At 53.6% G+C, this 21,320-nt stretch overlaps 1 protein-coding gene across 2 annotated transcripts in view; it reads right to left on the bottom strand.

The window, feature by feature from the left end:
- Positions 1–21,320, bottom strand: part of kif26ab (kinesin family member 26Ab) — a 67,508-nt gene that overhangs the window by 37,914 nt on the left and 8,274 nt on the right. For both annotated transcript variants that reach the window (XM_030116583.1, XM_030116584.1), the window contains exon 3: positions 4,873–5,346. In XM_030116583.1, coding sequence (XP_029972443.1) covers positions 4,873–5,346 — 474 coding nt within the window. The remainder of the gene's footprint in view (positions 1–4,872; positions 5,347–21,320) is intronic.

Genomic DNA, 21,320 nt, shown 5'->3' on the forward strand with positions numbered 1-21,320 from the left:
AAGTGACGCCGCAGATCTGGAGCTTCGCACGCTCCAGCCCAGCATTCAGCAGCCTCTTGTTGAGACAGAAACAACGAAACTGGACCAGTTCCACCCAACCACGGTGAAGATGTGATCAAAACACGCCGGTGTCTGGAAGGAACGTGAGAGATCACATGTCGCGATGGCGACACTGCGGTGAGCGTGAACCCATCGGGAAGCGAGGAACCATTCACCCATCTGCCTCTCATGACTAAAGCCACTTCACCATCACAATAAATGGATTTTGAAATCTGGGACAAACAGAGCTGCCGCCTCACGTGCGTCGACAGTGGAAGGCTGGCTCAGAACTCCATGCAGCCTGCATAACCTCAAACTAAATGTAGGTTAAATTCAGATTGAGAACTTCAGTGACGCTACATTTTGGAAGGAAACTGGAATAGCCTCACCCTTGCACAGTGAGAACGTGCAAACTCTGCACAGAAATCCTCAAACCAAGGATATTCTCATTGTGAGTTTAGAGTACAAACCACTAAATCATGTATGTTTACTGTAAAGGCGCAACTGAAAGCTTTTCCCTGAAACAGTAGAGAGGAGGCAGGAAGCCAGCCGGCTCTCTGCTTGAGCGTAAGAATGGAGCAAACAGTGGAGATGGAGCATGCAGAGGATCAGCAGGAGCCCCGATGCCTGCAGAGCTCGGCTGATTGTTCCAACACCAACACGAGGAGAGCCGAGAGCTCATTATGCAAACCGAGAGCCAGCTCCGAGCCTGAAGAAAGGTTAATCCCCGCCGGAGCCGCTCGTTCATCCTGCAGGACGGTGATCAATAGCTGCTGACCAGAACCGGTTCTGTGTGTTTTCGGCATCAGAAAAGAAATAAATAAGGGCCAAAGTTTCTGTGAAAACATTTATAACGCTGACAGGGGAACGCTGTAAGCAGCAGCGACCTTGAATGGCGCCCAGCGGAGCCGCCGCCTCACGCTTCTTTGACAGGATGTGTATTATAAACACAGCTCAGGCCCTCTGCATATTCAACACCTCGGCGTTTGGCCTAGATTCATGTTTGGCAACTAAAATAACATCCTTTACAATGTTTTTTATAAAGTGCCTGGCCTTCCAGGATCGGCCGTTTGTCAACACGGACCGGCAGCTGCAGGATTTATGCGGCCGGCCTGACGTGTGAACGCCATACGTCAGGATGTGAGGACACGCTGGTGGATCGCCGCCGCTAGCACGGCTGACGTCGACTTTCCCAAAAAAAGCCACGGCGGCCGTTTTGCTGCCGAGCGGCGCGGCGGCGCGTGAGCTCCGAGTATTCCCACTCCCCCCCCCCGTTCGAGCTTGTTATCGGAGTTAAGAATCACAGCCGTGTTTTAGGGCTTTGGTCTGCGCTCTCCGGAGACTTCATCATGGAGGCTGAGCCAGATATCAAGCTGCAGCGTGTGAAGTTATGGCTCGGGAAGCGCCCGCTGGAAAAAGTGGCTGCAAACTGAAATGAGCCAAACACAGATCCTCACGCCACGCCGGGGCCCGTGGCAGGTTGGAATCCCAGCGCATACCAGGGAAGGAGGCGCATTAGACTCTGGCACGAAGGGCCAGAGCACTTCTCACACACACACACACACACACACACACACACACACACACACACACACACACACACACACACTCAGACACACACAGCCGAACAGGAAGCTCATCAGATCCAGCGCTGATTGCAGAGGAGCAGGTTTAAAATCAAGAGGCGTTGTCTTTAAAGAGCGGCCGGGGACGGCTGGCCACAGGTGTGGTGGGAAACGGATAAACTGTACACTAAAACACACACACACACACACGCACACACACTCCTCACAGTGCCCATCAGAGAGAATTCCCTGCGGTCCGGGCGCCGGGACTTAAGCTTCACAGCCGAGCTGCTCCTGGACCCGGACCGGCCCCGGGTCTGGCTGGAGCACAGTGAATCCCCCGGTCAGGTAATTAGGCTCTGTCAGAGGAGCCGTGTGTGCTCGGCCGATTGCGCCGAGAGTCAGTAACGAGCCGGCGCTCCACCCTTTAACCTCCAGCCCTGCCTGATCCCGCCGCCTCGGTCCTCCGATGGAAAGAAAAGGGGAGGAGGGGGGGAGCGAGGAGCAGACAAAAAGAGAGAGAGAGACTCCAGCATAATGGGAGAAGTGAAGAATCAAAGCAGTGAAAAGGGTTTGAGAGAGTGGCTCCTATGAAGTCCGGAGAGAGCCGCAGAGCCCAGCATTCAATCAGCGGAGCGTCCCCCGGCAGACGGCAGGGCTCCCCCGTGACCTCTGATCCCAGCAGTCAGCAGACGATTACTGCCGAGGTGAAATAGGCCCCGTGCTAATCTGGCTGTCGTGCTTGGCTGGCCTCTGTAACCAACAGAAACCAGCTGAGGCGAAAATCGACCCCCGACAATTCTGGACTGCCAGCATGCGAGAAAAGATTAAAAGAAAAAAAAAAAAAAAACAAGCCATCAAGAAGAAAAAGCCACAAAATCTACTTTTTCCACGGGATTCGGCAGAAGTGGGCTTTTCCTTTCCTTTTCCGGTTGATTTTCTCCTGCCGCCATCACGGCCGACCGTGGCACTTTGCCACACGAGCCCAGCTGCGCCGCCGCAGCCGCCGCCAAGATCATCTGTCGGCTTCGAACCGGTGGCGGAGCAGCGGCCGGCCGGCGGGCGGGCCAGTGGCGGAAACCCTCACCAGTCAAGAACACTCGGTCGCCTCTGATCGGTGCACATGTGGTTTGGGGTTTAACAGGGCTGACGGAGAGATGCAGATTTCTATCAATCAGTTTCTCCTTCTGAGTGGAAGCAGAACACTCCCAGTAATGTGATTTTCTGGGTTTCATTTACTCAGAAACATGAATACACTGCCGTGTAAACGGAGTCCTAATATCTTTATCAGACCAGGAAACGCTCCACTGATAAGAGCAGAGCACATTGCTGCTGGGTTTATCTTATATTTTAGTATTTTTAGACTTTCTGTGTGTGAATCCAGGGCAGCTACACCGAATCACGTCACGACTACTAAAGATGGAGTCAGATAGTTTCGATTCAACGAACGACCGCAGCCCAGTTCCAGATGTTTCCCAGAGCCTTTTTCCAAATGGGAGCATCAAGGTGCTTTTTAATGGGCTGTGTGTGTGTGTGTGTGTGTGGGTGTGTGGGAGTGCCTGCAGGCTCCCTGGTTGACACACTATGGAGAACGCACGTGGAACACACACACAGTCCGGCTCTCCTCCTCAGTGAGAGCAGGATTCATGATTTAACCCCCAAACCTTCCGTCGCTCTGAGGAATCTGCGCTCGCCGGAGCGGCGTGATTCCTCGTGTCCGCGGCATCGCGTCGCGACATTCCCAGCAGTCCGGGAAAAAAGGCTTCAGCCTCCTCTCAAGGCAACACGTCCCGGCTCCCAGGGCCACTAATTGCTTTTAGACACAAAGATGGAGAACACGAGTCGGACTCCCCCATCTGTGCCAGGCCGTTTCATTTGCCCTCCATCGCGTACGAGCAGTTAAAAGCTTTTGATGGCCGCCCATAAACCATCTCTACAGGCACTTGTTGACATTAAAGGGAGGAGTGAAAATCTGTCTTCAATTTTTCAAGCAGAACGCGGGAATAACGCCGCCAAGACCTGCAGCAGACTGCAGTTATCAGCAGGGCTGCGAGAGGAAGGGGCCAAATTTACAGCTCGCGAATTTGATGGGAAATAATAAAGTGGCGGCGCCGGCTGATGTGAGCGCACGCTGTCGGCTGCAGAATGTCACGCAGCTCCGGCGCTAAGAGCAGATGTGCTCCCGTCTCTGCACAAACGCCTTTCATTGGCGGAAAGCGCAGCTTCTCACGGGTCCCCGAAAACACACACCGAGACGCTCCGCCGCCGCCGCCGCCGCCACTCCGGCTTCGACCGGAGGACTGCTGAAAGCCAATCCAAGAAGGCGCCGCAGCTCTGCAGCCTCCTCAGACATCAGACGCGGAGTTACGGCGAGGCTGCAGGGTGGTCATTGGAAACGCCCTTGAGGAGGAGGTCAGCTGATTAGTGCTGGGTTGACCTTTGACCTCAGGCTCCTTGACGACTGAGGAATGAGAGATCAGCACTCCAGCGGAGCGCCCGCTCACATTTTCTCCTGGGTCTCACCCTCTGCATCCCCAGACATTTGTATTGACAGCTAACAAGCTGTCGATACATCGACGAGGAAAACATTTACATAACAATGATCCCGATTATATATTACAGATGGACAATCAGCCACATCATTATGACCACAACCCGCCGACCATTTCATATTTATTTCAATCTAAATGTTTCTTTTCTATATTATGAAAATGTCTACGTTTAATTAAATCTACTCACAAAACCCAATGTTGTGGACAACTCTAAAGAGTTTCCTGTGCACACTGCCGCCTATTTCCAGTTATCTTTTTCATCTTAAATCAAAAGATGTGACAAATTTGCTCTTAAGTTGTGATGAAATGTGCAGAATATCATCTTCCGCTGTGTTTTTATTCCGGCAACGATGGAAAAAACATTTTTTCTTTGCGAGGCACGTGATTTCAGAGGCCTTCACATTCGCACTAATTCACAATCATGTGATTCCTTTGAACTTAAATAGCCCGTGAGTGCGCGTGTGTGTGTGTGTGTGTGTGTGTGTGTGTGTGTGTGTGTGTGTGTGTGTGTGTCCCTGTCTATGGCTGCTGCCCTCTAACAGATGGCGTGATAAAGAGATAATCGGTGTTATTTCCTTCACGTCAGTGGTCACAATGTTATGGCTGATCAGTGTTTTATAATCACACTAGCTTTCTGAAAATCTCTGCACTCGAAGGAAGAACATGCAAACTGGGTAGCATCCAGCAGAGCTGAGCGGCGGGGAGACGGGCGGTACCTTCGGCGGCGGGAGGAAGTTGTTGACCCTGGAGATGCTCCACATGCCCTCCAGGTACTGCTGCGCCTGGATGGTGACGGTGCTGAGGGACCCGGTCAGCTGGCCGCCCGCCACCGTCACCTGGACGCTGGCCTTCGGCCCCGAGGGGGCGGAGGGGCTGTGGGCCCAGCCCGGCACCCTGTGGCGCTCCCCCAGCGGCAGCACGGAGCGGGCGGCGGCCTGGGGCTTCAGCAGCTGCTTGGCGTGGGCGCCGGAGGAGGACGACGACACGGCGATCCTGGAGGGCTGCGGCAGGAAGGAGGCGGCGGGCGCGGCCGCCATGTCCGAGCTGATGGTGAGGACGGGAGGGCGGAGCGTCTGCATGGCCTCCTGCTTCAGCTGACGGAGCGGCGTGGAGCACACCTGGCAGCAGCCCGGTTCGTGACCCCCGGGGGCCTGAAGCTGATCCAGCAGGAAGGTTGCATATCCAGGGTCCTGCAGGGAAAACACACACGAGACAGGTTGAACGCGGAATTGTCCAGAATGACAGTTTGCTACTCTCCCTCCTCCCTGGAACTCTCATCCTCTGCTTTAACCACTTCCTCCTTTTCAGGACGACTGTTTGTTTACACTGAGATTCTCCGCCTGCGTGCAACCTGAGACCGCTAATCAGGCTCCCCAGACTCCAGCTCTGCTCACACTGCTGGGAATGTGGGCCCGAACAGGCTGGGAGGCGGCTTGGAGGAATTAGAAGAAGATCCCACTGAGACGGTCCTCTCGGAAAATAACTAAGTGAAATCTTCCCCGTTATTTATTTTGTGAAGTTTGAGGCAGGATTCGGCTTATTACAGCTTTCAGAGACGGTGTCCAGTGGAGTTCTGTCCTTTCCCTTCCACTCTTAATAAGGCTCCCTGGGGTGTCCATCTCTGCTTGGGAGGACTGACAACGAAAACAACAGCTGAGAGGTCTGCGGTGCCCAAAGCTACACAATTTACATATGATAAGTATCCCACGGTGAGGACATATGACAGCCCTCCAAACCTGGAACTGACAGACTTCTGCAGAAACCTGGCAGCATACAGAGCCATCGGAGAAATTTCCAACCCGATGCGGCGGAGGGACATCATTTTCTGTCTGTTTTTAGAGGAAAAACATTCACACAAACACAGACACACTCATACAAAGACAAGATGGTCTCTTAAGAGGCATAAAGGGGCACTACAGGCTCCTGCCCTGTGGAGTCGTGGCCTAAGACGGGAGCTCACAGCCCGGACATAAATGTTTATGAGGCCTTTGCTCCGCGGAACCTCGGAGGTGATCAGGAGGAGTGAAGCGGTGGGGAAACAACAATCCACTGCTGTAATGCAGCGCCACTTAATACAGCTAACCCGGCAGGCCCGCAGACCGAGGAGGCCGGCCCGGGGACTCTAAATCTCCCCACATGAGAGCGCAGCTCAGCGCAGACTTTGAGATTCTCTGCGAACTCCGGCAGCATTGAGAGTACGATCACGCAGCCAGTCCGGAAAATACAAGACACTCATCAGCCGTGTTTTTCCTTACACTTCAAAAATGGAGGGAACGCCGTATCCTGTGAATCACGTGTAATGAGTTGAGGACCGTCAGGCCGGGGAGTGTGGCGGGACCGGCCCAGTTCGCTCAGCAATCCCGGTTAATGATTGACTTTATTGGCTACTTACTTCACACACGGGCAAGCCCGGGCAGGATGCTCGCACGGCTCAGAAACACACTCAGGATGTAGAAAATCCCATAAATCTCGGCGCAAATGAGAAGTCTGACGGGCTGACGTCCGCCTCGCGCTCGACGCCGCGCGCTGCTTCACGGCATAGGAACGGATTTAAATATAAGAAGCTTAAAGGAAGTGTGTGATGGAGCTCTGATAGCTCTTGAAAACATGAAAGCTAATGCTGCCTGATCCTGACACGGGAACAATCCGCGCCGGGCGGGGAGCAGTCTGTGACCGATCGGAGTGAAATGCGACACAGAGGTGGAGAGAGCGCCGCCGCCGGCTGCCATTCTCCACGCTCCCCAGTCTGGATTCATGCACACGCGTTCCCAGACAGGAAACCGAAGCAACTCCACCCCTTCACCCTTTACCCCCGGACCACTCCTTACCCACCTCGGGGCACTGGAAGATGGAGGAAATCAATTCCTCTCTCTCTCTCTCTGGCTCGCTCGCTCTCTCGCTCTCTCCACACGCATTGTTAGGTGTTGATTTAGGAGGGCTAATAAAAGACACACAAAGCCGAGCCCATCTGCTATTCTGCCAGGATTCTGGAGGTTAGAGAGCGAGCGTCTCCCGTGAAGCTGTCGGCGGGCTTTATGCCCGGAGGAGTGAGGAAAGGGTCAGGGCCGCAAGACTGATGGCAGCGACGGCGCTGATGATGAGGATGATGATGATGATGATGATGTTGGGGATGCGGAATGAGGAAACCGAAGGCCACGAACTCCATATTTATACGGCGCGTAAGAGGCTTCAGAGGAGGGCGGCGCGTATTCCAGCCATCGCTCAGGGGAGGAGGAGGAGGATCTCTGGTGATTTTGTGCGATCACATCTGTGCTAACTGTTGGAGAGGCTGTGCATAAGCATGAGACGCATGAAGCAGGGGTGCACCCATCCCCGAAGCCGTATTGTTTCTTTTATTATCCATTTGATCTATTACTGACAGGTGCAAGCGGGTGTGAAGAGAAGCGGCGCTCCCGAGCGGCGAGCGGCATCGACGCCGTTCCAATGTTCAAAGCATTCCCGTCGGCGGACGGCGGCGCGGAGACGCTCCGGGGCGCTGATCCTCGGCCATTGTCCAAGTGGGAGACGGTTTTGGTTTCTCAACCCGGGGTCCATCAGAGGAGAGATTTAAACAGCACGAGGGAGGATGAGAGGGCAGAGAGGAGGCGGGGGTCGGGGTTATGGCCCTCTGCCTGCAGGCTTGTGGGTGGGTTGTGTTGGTTTACTGCCTGTCAGCGCTGATCTTTATTAAACTCTGGGGACAAACGTGGTCAGATGCTGCGGCCTCATTATGGAAGGGAGGCGCACTGAGAGGAAGAGGGAAGCGCCTCGCCTGTGGAATGAACCCCTCTCCGCCCTCAGAGACCAAAGTTTGTCTTTGTCCCTCACACTAAGTGTGATGAAAAGCAGACGAGCAGCAGCCGCCGCCGCCGCCACCGCCCAGCTGACGGTGTGTGTGAGCTGATGGAGAGTGTCACCGCAGACAGCCCGTGCCCGGAGGCTGACGGAAACAAGCTCAGCCGTAACCACTTATGGATGAGGGGACAGGGAGAAAGATGAGCATGATTCCTCTCCGGTGCCTCTGCACGGCGAAAACAGAACCGGGCAAAGTCAGGTCTTTTTTTTTCCCCCCACCCTCGCCCCTCCAATCACACCTCATTAGCCTTGTCTCATCAGCGCCCCGGCTCTCTGAAAAGACAAAGCAGAGCTGCCATCTAACCCTTTCCACGCTCCGCATCCGATGCACCGCCGCTGAGGAGCATCCGGCCAGCTCAAATCAAGGCAAGGTCACGGCGATTTGAAATGCATGAGGCTCCTCACGAGCCGAGGCACTTTTAGGCACGCTCCGTCGAAAGTAAAATACTCCGGGAAACCATATTTTCTATTCCAGTTGAGCTTAACAGATAGTTCTCAGGCAACAGAGCGCTCCCCACGACCCTCTGCAGCAGCGGCAGCGAGAGAAATGGACTAAATCGGTATCGATGTGGATCCGTGATGAGAAGAAAATGGAGTGAAAACTTCTGACACGTCGTACGGCGGCCTGTCGGCTCGTATCTGGACGGCTTCAGGCCCGCCGGCGCTCTGTGATTTATTTTCACATTTCCACATCAATCACAGAGAAACATCCAGAAATGTGATTAAAGTTTTCACACTTTCACAGTCTCTGACTGGTTCTGGCAGTTTTTGTTTCTTCGATTGTTTGGCAGTTGAAGTCGTCCAGATTGGATCCAGACGTCTGAACGGTTCAAACCAGTTCATCCCATCGAGGACGCCATCCTGGAGCAGCTGAGCGGTTCGGCCACTGTTGTCTTTTCTTTATGTCCTCGTCACCAAAAGGCAGAGTTAACCGGATCTTGTTCTCTAGGTTAACTGCTTGTCCTGGAAAGTGTTACCGATGGATTCCTTCTGTTTTCAGACACTTTCAGTTCCACTGTTGACTAAACGAAGAGACGAGGCACAATGAAAGTTTACTGTTTTCACCTGAAACGCTGTTGTGTAAACAGGACCTGAGAAAACCTGCAGGCGCTGGTGGATGTAGTCCGACCTTCTGACTGAATTGTTCTGTTTTGTCTCAATCTGGACATTACTCCAAGTTCTTCCTCAGCCTCTGTTGCTCTAATGGTTCTTTGTCTCCTTCCTCCGTTTAGCTTTTCATTTTATTACCCAACCAGCAATGGAAACATTCCTCAAAATGAGTCAACACCGCACCACGCTGCTTTATGCCGCTCCTCTCACCGGCACCGCTCCTGTTTACAGATCACTATTCTTAAGTACTTCCTACTTACCGCATTTCTTGTAAAGCGGGGACCACACAGCAGCTGCAAGATCCGATGGCTCCTCCGCTCCCCTGTGAGGATGTGGCCGAGCCGCCGCTGTTTGCTCGGCCCGGGACGGTGTTGACCCTCGCCACACACCACCTCGGTGAGCCCCCCCCCCCCCCAATAAACGGCGGGGGCCCGGCTCGGGCCGGGAGCGTCCGGCGGGCCTGCTTTCCCACAGGCAGCCCGGGCCGCTCTGTCAGCCGAGCCGGAGAAAAACGAGCGCAGCTGCTGGCCTTGCCCCGGGTGAGCGCGGGGCATTAAGGCAGATTACATTCCCAGGATGAGAGCCACACATCCAGGGGTGTAATCCCTCTCTGCCCCCGTGCTCTTTCTCAACTTTCCCCAGCCGCCTTCGCCGCCGCCGCCGCGACCCGCCTGAGACCGACTGGAAGTCAGGGCCAGCCGGCAGAACTGGGATGCAGACCGTTAAATTTAACCGCCGCCTGCTCGGAGGCAGAGAAGACAATGACTCAGGATGTCGCACCGGCCCGCCATTCAGCTCGGCGGGACGGTGGAACAAATCACATCAAACAGATGTTTGTCTGCTGACTCGGCGAGACCCAGCAAACCTGTAATAAAGACTTCTGCCTCTGCTGCCTCCACTGAAGCGGAGTGGAGGCATGCACGTCTGCAGTAATGAATTCATTCATCCCGTCAATCCGGCCCGCCTAATTTGTCCGCGGCTCTCTGGGGTTTTCATCGCAGCACAATAGGATTCCGTCAAATCATGATGAAATATCTCCGACGCATCTGCTGCATCCCTAATGTGAGACTGCGGCTTTTGTCAAAGTGAGACTGCGTTTAGTTTCTCATCCTGTTATCTGAAGCTTCGGGGAGAGATACGGGAGCAGAATCGATTCTGTTCCTGCTTCTCAGAGGCCGTGGTCTCTCCGTTCCACCGCCTCCCCGATTCTTCTCCCATTTTAAAGCATTTTGGCCTGACAGCTTCAATAAATCACGCGGCTAAAAGAAAGCTCGGCTGCGAAAACAAAAGTTAGCGTCTACCCAAATTACTGTTTATGCTCAAAGTCACGATTTCCGCCATTAAAAAGTTAAAGTTGCATTCTCCTGAGAAAGATTAGCAAGTATAATGTCAACAGCAACGAACAAACTTCCCTTCACAGAGACTAAACAGATTACCTCGTTCAGAGACTTTTATATCCGTCTTCCCCAAAGTGAGCAGCCAGATCAGCGAGCAGCCAGCATCTGCTGGAGAGGAGCTCCCAGACTGATGTCAATCTGTCTGCACTCAGCGCCTCAACTCTCCGTGAACCGCTGACACCAAATGTAAACAGGCTTCACCCCTCAGGGACACTCCCAACACACGAGAGCGCCACCTGTCCGCCCCGTCAGCCATCGGGTCCGCAGCCCGTCCCAGGTCTGGGACCGGATCCGTCTCCATCGTCGCTTCACGGGTCCGAAGCAGCAGAACAGCGAGAAGTTTAGCGGGTAAATACGAGCACATTATGAAAACTCACATTCAACTGACTTCTGAAAAATGGACTCGTTCTGAGATCCGACAGCGTTTTCCTTTGGATAAGATCGTCCAGACAGCTGATTATTGCAGCATTACTGCGATATAGAGAATATATATCGAAACTAGAGAATGCTGGTGAGTTTTTTTCACTTGCATACAAGAAAAACAAGAGTTTGCTGCAGTTTTTGCAAAGTTAAAGTCCAGATCTTTGAAGACACAAATAACCTAAAAAAGTAATTCAGTAAAAGAGTAATTCAGTGCTACGTTGATGAAAATAGGAGGAACGCTGTGATCCAACCAATGACTAATGCAATTTCTCTGACTGAGCTGGGCAATCTAACACATCGGCTGCCGCTCAGTCCAAACTGAAAGAACTATGCAAATCAGTTCTGAATGAAAGAAATGGCTTCTGCAGTGTCTCCTTTGTGTTCTTTACACAATGCAGATTCACCCTGCAGCTCAGAACGGACCTCCGTTTCTTTCTATATACTGCTTGAAGTCACTTTATGCGGAGATAACTTGCGGAGTCACGCAGCTCAATTTACATTTCGCTCCTCTTATCATCCATAAAAACAGATGTCGCCGTCCGTCAGAGGCAGGAAGGCCGCCGATCTTTTGACCCCGGGGGTCAAACATGGATGAGGTCAGACGTTAGCGCTCGCCAGTCTTTACCGAACCGCCCAGCGACCATTAACGAGCCGCGATGGCGACGCGGCGCCGCTCCATATGGACGTCCCATTGATCAGCACTCCTCCCACCGCAGGCCCGGCAAGACGCACATGTTCGGTGGAAGAGTAATTAAATCAGAGCCCCGCTCCGCATGCCCTTACGTAAAATGAAAAATGCATGTGTGTGTGTGTGTGTGTGTGTGTGTGTGTGTGTGTGTGCGTGTGTTTGCTGCCTCTCATGTGGCTGTCTCTTCGCACCACACCCATCCATCACTGCAGCCTTTCGCCACTTGGCCAGTTAATTACCTTTTCCTGTTCGCTCACGCACATAAGAAAACAAGGGCCTTTCAGACTGTTTGGACAGACTTCATTCTCTCTCTCTCTCTCTCTCTCTCTCTCTCTCTCTCTCTCTCTCTCTCTCTCTCTCTCTCTCTCTCTCTCTCTCTCTCTCTCTCCCTCTCCCTCCTCTGTGGACTCAAAGCCAACAGCCTCCACGCCTCAGGTCAGAGCGTCTGGATTCAGCCAGGAAGACGTCTCCATTAAACATCATGATTCCACCTCGTTGTGAAATTGATCTGAGAGATAAAACACGGCTCTGGATGGAGAGAACAACAGGAAGAGGGAGCAACCGTTCTCCCCGCCAGGACGCACGGTTCGCGCCGTGTGTTTTCACCGTGTGTTTTCACCGGCGCCCGTGCTGCTTCTAATTAAAAGGGCTGGTTTTCTGGCGCGGGGAGGGTCTCGTGGTGGAAACCCACCAGAGTGGGTACACAATGAAAGATTCAGCCGGCGAGCCGGAGCGGCGGGAGCCAGGTGCCGCTGTAAAGCTGCAGGTGAAAGCAAGGACAGACCGGGGGGGGAGGGAGGTTACCGGGAGGAGGGGGTGGGGGGGGTGGGGGAAACACACCGTCTGGCACGTTCGTGGAGAGCAGGGATAATGAAAAATGGGGATTCTTATGTGGAGTACTCACAGGATGAGGATGAAACCTCCCAACGCTGCACATGATTCTACAAATGTGTGTTTTTGTGGTCAAATAAAGTTCCGTTTAACCCGACGCTGAAATGAAAAGCCTGCCCCCCCCCCCGCAGAAAGATGCACATTTAAAACCAAACCACCACTTGAATTAAAATGCTGAAATGGCCCATTTAGGACCCGATGCTGAAATCTTCCACATGCACAGCAGAGTGTTGCACATTGAAACTGAAACAGCTCTCAGCATTCCCGACCAGCCACTAAAGCTTGTTAAAAGATCTATTTTTTGCCCAAGTGGCCACTTTAAAACCCTCATCGGCCTGCAGATGATCCTGATACAATGGCTCCCTCCAACAGTCCCGAAGCACTTGAGTTTCGGTCCTCTTTTTCAGTGTGTGTGCGTGTGTGTGTGTGTGTGTGTGTGTGTGTGTGTGTGTGTGCGGTGATGGCGGCCACCTGCTTCCCCTCCGCCCGAGCCGCCGCGCTGCAGTTCCAGCGCCCGGACCGGGGGAGCGCCGTTTATTTAGAGAGAGAAAACAAACCGCGGCTGAAAGCTTATGGCAGCTAATCTCCGCCGAGAGACTCCCTCTGTCGCCGCCGCCGCCGCCGCTGCCGCGGACGCTAACGCGCCACGGCAGACGCGGAGCGCGCACGTGAGCCGTTAATTATCGGAGGCGCGTGCAGAGGGGAGTTACTCATGCTCAAACAGAAGTAATTGCATACAGTACTTCATCAACAACCTCCAGCTTCCATAATGGGAAAAAGGTCTCAGTCCGCACATCTGCAGCGTGATGAGAATTCATCATTTCTACGTGTTCTTCACGAACGCAGCGCAGATTCACGAGCTCCACGTGAAGAGGCACGGCGAGCGGCCCGTGTGCGACAGGCTAACCCGGGGTCACCCCCGCGCTTTCGGCTGCTCGGCCGCGTTCGCCGGGCGAACGGCGAGCCGCCGGCGCGTCGAGCGCCGTCTCGGAGAGTGACACGCTTTGTGCCGCACAAAGCCGCGGCGCGTTCGGCAGAACAATGGAGCCGCCGCCACTGCCTCGTGTAGGTACGGCGGCGAGAACCGGCGGATGCTAATTTATCATGAAAGATGTCATTACCATGCCAGTGACTTCTCAGAGAACACAATTATCACTAATAATAGAAATTTAAACATCAGCCCAGGGCTTTCAGCCGGGAAGGGCCGCGCTAATGGGAAACTGCCGTCTGTTTATGAGACGCTCGCACTGAAGGCTGCTGGGAGTGCGGATACAAAAACAAGCACAGATAAGCGCTAACCAGTATCTGTTTTGGCTGTTTCTTCCCCCTCTCCTTGCTAATTGAGACGTCTAGACACACTGGGTTGAATCTGGGTGAGATAAGGAAGTAGGCTGGACTATCTGGCTGGAGAATAAGCGCTAATCCACTTACTGAGTCTGAAGGATTTTCATTCACTCCAGTAGAAAAATGCTTCGCTTATCAAAAATTTTTCACATGCACATTTTGCCACTTTTGTCTTTTCTGAACAATAGCATCCTGGGAATAACCCCGCGGCCTGCAACACTGGAGGAGCTACTTAAACCAGGAAGTACCACGAATGTGTGCTTCCATTTAGCTGTTTTTCACTTGTATAGTTTATGTGTCTCAAATCAAATTATAAAGCTGCAAAAAAGTAAACTTCTGGACTGGAGACACACCGATACTGTCAGTTCTTGCCTTTCGTTTCTGTTAGACAAACCTATCTGACTCTATTTCTGAGAACAAAGCAGGAAAGAAGCAGGAGGAGTGCCTCCGTCGTCACGTGGGGGTGAAATGAAGAGATAACCTTCAGCTCTCCCTCTTCTGAATTCTGCTTCTTCGGGCGTTTTCAGTCCACTTCTTTAAAATGTCACAACACAGCAGATCTCACGCAGAGCCTGACGGAGGAGCCGCGGCTCGGCCGTGCGCACAAGGACAGGCGACGTCGAACACGGCGGAAGTGTAGCGCTCCAGCCCGCCGGGAGATTTATACGCTTGGCTCAAGGGTACGATGGCAATCATCTGCCTCCGCGAGGCCTGAGCGATGAGCTTCGGCTTACCGAGGGAGGGAAGCGGAGCGGCGACTCGGGGGAAAAGGTGCAGAGTCAGACCGACGCTAATTAACCACTCCTTCAAGTTTTTATGAGCGGCAGAGAGCCGGGAAGAGACAGATGGATCGGTAACGGCGCTGTGTAAATATTTAGGCAGGACTCCAGCAGCTGGACTCATTACACCGAGCAGAACAGAGTAGAAGGATATTAAAGAAGGATAAAACAGAATAAGGAAAGAATAAAGACACACACACACACAGGTATGTGGGTGTATGGATGCAGGCGCATGCCCGGCCCACGCCGGAGGTTTGATTGTGGGACCGTGGGGTCAGAGGGTAACTAATTGTGCGACTCGAGGAGGTCAGGGTAGGCGTGGCGTCGTGCCGCAGCGCCGCCGCTCCACCTGAAGCTCTGTCAGGGAAGACAAATGAACTCCGACCTCCCCCGTTGATGACATCGACCCCGCTGCCAATACCGCCGCGGCGTGCCGAGGGAGCCGCCGCTCGTGATTACCTGTCTGATCTCATGCTCCTCAAACATCGCAGGAGGAAGACATTTTTTTAAAAAAATTCAGCGGCAGCAAGGTGATGTTCCAGTCGCCGAGGCCGCGCAGGTCTCAACACAACCTGGTTTGGAAACCAAAACAGAAAGTGACAGCAGCGTTCTCTGGCACGAGGCTCCGTTTTTAGAGACAAACGTAGCTCCGCCTTCGAACTCTTGAAATTCCACAAGAGCCGCTCTCTGCTGCGCGCTGGGACTCCCCGGGCGCAGCGGAGCAGGAGGCGCTGATCATTTCTCGCCAGTCAATAATCAGCCGGCTCCCTAATCAACCGGCCGTGGCCTCTCATTCGGCCGCGTCGGCGCGGACCTGCAGCGCCATCGACTGAAACCCGCCGCCTCCACCTCGGCGGCGGCTCCGACTGGAACGCACTCAGAGCTTCACCTCATAAAACAGCATTTAGCAGGTCGACTGAGTGTGTGTGTGAGAGAGAGAGAGAGAAGACGCCATGCTGCTGTGAAGCAACGACAGATCCAGAGGCGGAGCGTCCATGATGGCGCCCAACTGAAACGATGATTTTTATCAGTACTGCAATAAAGACAAACACAACCATGACAGAATTCCACATCATCTTAGCACGCCCCTTTAAGTCCTTGTAAGATGACAGGATCGAGGTCTCGGGATCATCCAGAGAACGCGACTGTCCCACTTTCATCATCAGCAAAGCGTCACAGAGGATTTCCCTCAGCAGGCTGTGATCATGTGAGGCCTCCAGTCCAGATGCTCCCCCTCCCCCCAAACCCCCACCCCCACCCCCTCGACGAAAATGACCCGGACCCGTGTCAACAGCTGGGAAAAGCATCCCTCTCTTTGTGTTGTGAAAGTGATAAAAATAACAGCGTGGCGGAGGATCCCGGGGCGGGCGACGCCCAGAGCGGGCCTGTTTTTCCTGGCCGGCGGGGGCCGCTGTCAGGCGGAGCCGGACCTCCAGCCAACTCACATCAAGGCGGTGCACTTTCCTAGCCTCCATTTTCGCCCCTGTCTTTTCCTGTTTTGACAGGAAACAGGAGATGATAACAGGAGTTGCACAAACAAGCAGGGATCGCCTCCGACCCGCCGCCCAGCCGTCCTCGTGTGTCGGCTGTTTTCTTTACAGGGCCGCGTGTCCAAACACACCAAAAAAAAAAAAGAAAAATAATACAGCCAGGCGCTAGTGAAAACAGGGACATCAAGCCAGTGTGACGCACGAGCACACACACACACACACACACACACACACCTGTTATCACAGCGAGCTGGAATAACCTTTCCCGAAGCCTGGCACGGGCTGCAGAGAGCCCGGCGCTTCCTCCCGGCTCCCAGCGGCGTGCCGGCAGAGGAACGCCGTAAAAGCAGACCACCAAAGTCACGGACACCGCGCTGAAGGGGGGGGGGGGGGGGGGGGGGGATGAAAGCCGAGGAGGTGAACTCGCAGGCAATGTCAATATCTGGCGGGGAGAGGAAGGGCCGGGCCGGGCGGGCAGAAGCCAGCGTTGCTTCTCGGTATGCGCGCCTTTCATGTCGTCAGGAAGCGCACCGCCGTGAGACACAACAAGTGGAGCGGCGAGGCCATTAGAGGAGGCTTTGTTGACGGTGGGTGAAGCTCAAAGGGTTCGGGACGCTTTGATTGTCCCTTCTGATTCCCCCGCCCCCACCCCCCGGACCTTTGTTTACGAGCTAATTAAGCATTGTGAGGCGGCGGCTCTCAACGGCTACTGTAGGGTTTTTACGGCGCCCGCCATCACCGAGCAACTCAAGCAGAAAACACTTTCTCTTCCGCAATCTCGTCTGAGAAGCATCTTGGAAAAAAAAAAAACAAACAACAAAAACACATCTTTATGTCGAGCTCGTCCATACCTGCCCGGCAAACAGAGACGACGCATAAAGGAGGACGAACCGACCTGGAAGGTAAAGCCTCCGGGTCAGATCCAGTTCAGAAGGGGGTCTCCGGTGACCGCTTCCGTGGGAGTTCAAGTGTGCCCTGGTCCCCCCTCCTCCACTGGACGCCGCCGCCAGAACAGCTCCCCTCTCACAAAGAGATAAAGACATAAATGCCCAGCGTGGGACGAGGGGTCAGCGGACGGACGCCGTCTCGCTGTGTGGATGTGGTAATGACCGTGTGACGGCGCTGAATGCGCGCCGGAGGAGGAACCCTCGCAATCAAACGCACAGAGACTCGGCGGAAGAGCGCGGAAAATGGTTTTCCTTTGTGGCGCGGGGCAGACGGGTCACAGGGAGAACATGAAAAGGGAGAAATGGGGAAGAATAAAGCTGGAAACTTCCATTGATCGCCGTATCAAGTTTAAAAGAAGACAGTAATAGTCCATATCGCAAAAGCCGACGCAGAAGGTCGACGGCGGCGCGTGTGACCGAGGTCTCGCCTTGAAATAAACTCACTCCGGATTGTATATCGGCCACTGAATGGATGAATGAGGGGAGCGGAAGAAGAGCGGATCTCACTGGGGGTTGATTTTATTGAGAAAGACAAACAAAGATGTGAGAATTCACCCACTTCTGGCCGGAAACGCAGGGAGGACGGTGACCTGAGGCTCCAGCGTCTCATCCAGCTTCACATGAACACAGAAACCATAAGGCCCCGTTTACACGACAGTGTTTCAAGTGAAAACCGATTTTGTTTTCTTTCCAGAAACGGTTCAAGGTTGACCTTTATCCAGTGAACATGCGATATTCAGTGAGGTTGAATTCAGGAATAACAGTGCTCTTTCTCCTGACCCATAAATATGAGGCGACTGTCCATTAACAGATGGTCTGTTTCAGTCTAAACAGACCATCTGTGACTTTCTCCCAGTCTTCCCCGTGACCCCGACATCTGCAGCTCAACCCTGCAGCATGTCACAAGAAAACTGTTGATTTTGGTGGGATTTTTTTTATTTTATTGCCTTTGTGATTCAACCTGTGGCTCCCGGGCCTCATTCAGACAGTCCGTGATCTATCTGCTGCACACTGGGCAGGCCGACTTCAAACAGAAACTACTGAACGACGAGAACTTTGATCTAATCGCAGACTCTAAAAATAGGACCTCTAAATCACGCTGTTTACAGACCCGTCGGGTTTTTATATCACTTCCTGCAGAGCCGCTGCTCCTGGAGGATGCAGAGGGCAAGAGGTCAAAGGACAGAGAACAACATCCAGTGAAGCCCGGCAGGAACCGTCCGAGGCCACGAGCACAGGTGTGCTCTCCCCGAGAGCTTCCCTCCGTCTGCGCGGCGTTTCCGCGCTGCACAGACACGTTCAAAGGCATTCCAGCGATGTTTGCGTCTGATGCATAAATTCGGGGCGGTAAACAGCGGCTCCGATTTGAACGGGTCTGAGGGGTGAAACGCCGCGGTGCAGAGGAAGCGGAGGAGCCGAGAGCCGCTCCATTACCGATGACAACCTCACAAAGAAACGCCGGCACAGACGGGGAGGGGAAAGAAAGGAGCTGCACAGAAAATGAAAGCAAAAGGGCGAAGCGGCCAATTAGGCCAGAGAGCAGCCGTCAGGAGAGGCTGCCGTCAACGCCGTAAACCCGCTCTCCGGCTCCTTCTGACGCCGCTCCGAGCCGGCAGAACGCCGAGGACGATCCCCGGCTTTTATAGACGACGCAGAGCCGAAGCCGAGCGGCGAGCGGCGAGGAAGGAGAGGCTGTGTGGGACTCGTAAACACAGAGGTTTAAGTTTAAGTGCCCGACACACACGAAGGAGATAAAACAGCCCAGAGCTCTTCAACAAAGAGACTGACATCATAAAATAGAGCGGCAGTAACAAGAAAGGAAGCATAAAGGACGGATCTATTAATGGGAGCGGAGCAGGGGAAGGTTTACTCCTCGGGCCTCTGCTGGGAGCAATGGACACTTTAAGACGCCGCATCTCTCCAGATAGGAAATATCTGCTGATCCGAGCGTAAATCTAATTATCTAGGTTTGGTTTTTCCAGGTGCCAGCGGTGAGGACACGGGTTTTATCGCTCGTGTACGACACAACACTTTTATCTACTTTAAACAAAGTTTACAGGCACGGCGTCCCGGAGAGAAACGCCGTGTTGCTTCTCCCGTTTTATCGCTCTCGTCTGAAGGGATCAGAGGAAGAAGTAAATATGAGATATAAGGCTTTTAAGTGTTGTATGAAGCAGGTGATTCCAGTTTTATTTCAGGCTTATCTGCTTTGGAAAGCACTTCAGCGAAACAAGAAGGATGAGCCGTCCCTCCGGCAAGTTCCGCCTCAGCTTGAGGTTCTGTCGAAACGAGAAGAAGCGACTGGAAACATTTTGTAGTTTAGACCAGCAAAACGGCATTGCTTTGAGAGTTTCTGCCGTCTCAGTGTAAACGGACACAGTTTTCAAAACTTTTCCGAAACGAAAACGCAACATTTCGTTGAATCGAACTGGAATCGAACCGGAGATCTCCGGAGATCGAACCAGTGCTTCCCACCGCCTCGCCTTTCATCCCCAGAGCAGGTGAGCGTGAAGCAAAAGCAGCACAAACAGCACAGCTCCCGAGTCCTGATTGACTTTTCTGCGGAGAAAATCCATTATGAAAATCCATACGGCCGCCGCTGACCTTTCCAGCGCCGCGTCTGTCCAGAAACTCGGCGACACAGTTTTCCACGGGAATAACAGCAACTTGGTCGCCGTTCGGTAGAACTCGGGGCTGTGCCATTTCCTTTAAAATGTCAGCAGACAAATTACTGAGTCAAGTCATTTAATGATGACAGAATAACAAAGACGCAGACACAAACGGCGGCTTCGTCCCGTTTGGATATTCACTGACGGTGTTTTTCACCCAGGAGGAGACATAACGGGAGTAAAATTAGAAATTTTTAATGCTATTTAAAGATAAGTTATGGGTAAGGTGAAAGCAGTGTCAATGAAATAAAGATGACTGAGTTTTTGGGAACGCTCCATCATTGCAGTTCAGCAGTATTTCTTTAGGATTTTAATGAATTGAGCCCAAAATCTTTTCAAGCCAAGTTCCTCAGGACGTCTGAGAGCGCCGTTTCAGTGGTGCAGTGTCACCTTCTCCATCACCTTCTCCATCGCGCAGACCTCCACCGGGCCCCGGCTGCAGAATGAGGATAAAACACCGGCGGTAATAATGCAATCATAAATTGGTCGCAGTTAAGAGCAGAAAGATGGATGACTTCTGCGCCAAATAGGAAAGGATGGAGGGACTCTGCATGTGCTCCATCTCTTTCTTCTCTCCCCCCCGGTACTTACACGCACATTCGCACATCATCAATACACACACACACACGCGCGCGCGCGCGCGCGCCCGTCCTCGCTCGCCCGGCCGGACGGCTCAAGCATGAAATGAACATGAGCGGCGTGAACTTTGACTGGCGTTTCTTGCGCGGCGGCAGGATTTATGGAGCACTATATACGTATCCGAACGAGCCGCTGACAATAAAGAATAGCACAAAGCATCGCCGGGCAGTCCGGCCGCGTGAGTTAGCGCCGGCCGTCCACCAATCGCAGCGCGGGGCCGCCGCCGTCCGTCTGCTATTACACAAACACAAATAGAAGGGCGAGGGGGACGCGTGCATACTGTCACCCGGACACAAATAGAGAAATATGACTTGAAAGCAAGGCTGGTGCGCTTCAACAGCAGCTGCAAACCGCAGCCGCACTTTTACTGCTGCGGGTCAAACAGAGGCTGCCGGGGCCTGAAGGCCCCCGGAGGGACTTTCCACAGGTCTCAGCGTTGCGTTGCCGCGTCCTCGAAAACGCCGGCAGGTGAGAGGTAGCTTCTCCGTGAACTCGAGCCAAAGAGAAGGAGAAAGCAGGCGGAAGTCAAGTCGAACACTCAACCGATCCGCTGTTCGCCCAGAGCGGGGCGGACACGCCCAGACAGCCGGGGCTTTGCTGTCTGCAGATCCATCTTGGCAGCGCTGCGCCGCGCTGGCATCCCCTTTCAGCACATTGCTATAAGCCGGGCGATTTGTCCGCCGCCGCCGGGCCTGCTGTCAAAGCGGGCGCGTTCCGCCGAGCCAGCAGGAGATTACCTCCGACTCCGCGCGGCGTGTTGAGAATTTATCTCAACAACTATGTTTCTCCAATACTCTGAATCAGACTCAATAATGAGCCGCAGTCTGCTGGGATCGTGCGCGTCTCACTTCACCGTGACATATGGAGCCGAGCGCCGGGAACCCCCCCCCCCCCCCCCCCCCCCCCCCAAGAAACAAACACAACCACATGTC

The sequence above is a fragment of the Salarias fasciatus genome, chromosome 19 (assembly GCF_902148845.1).
Source record: "Salarias fasciatus chromosome 19, fSalaFa1.1, whole genome shotgun sequence".
Lineage (NCBI taxonomy): Eukaryota > Metazoa > Chordata > Actinopteri > Blenniiformes > Blenniidae > Salarias > Salarias fasciatus.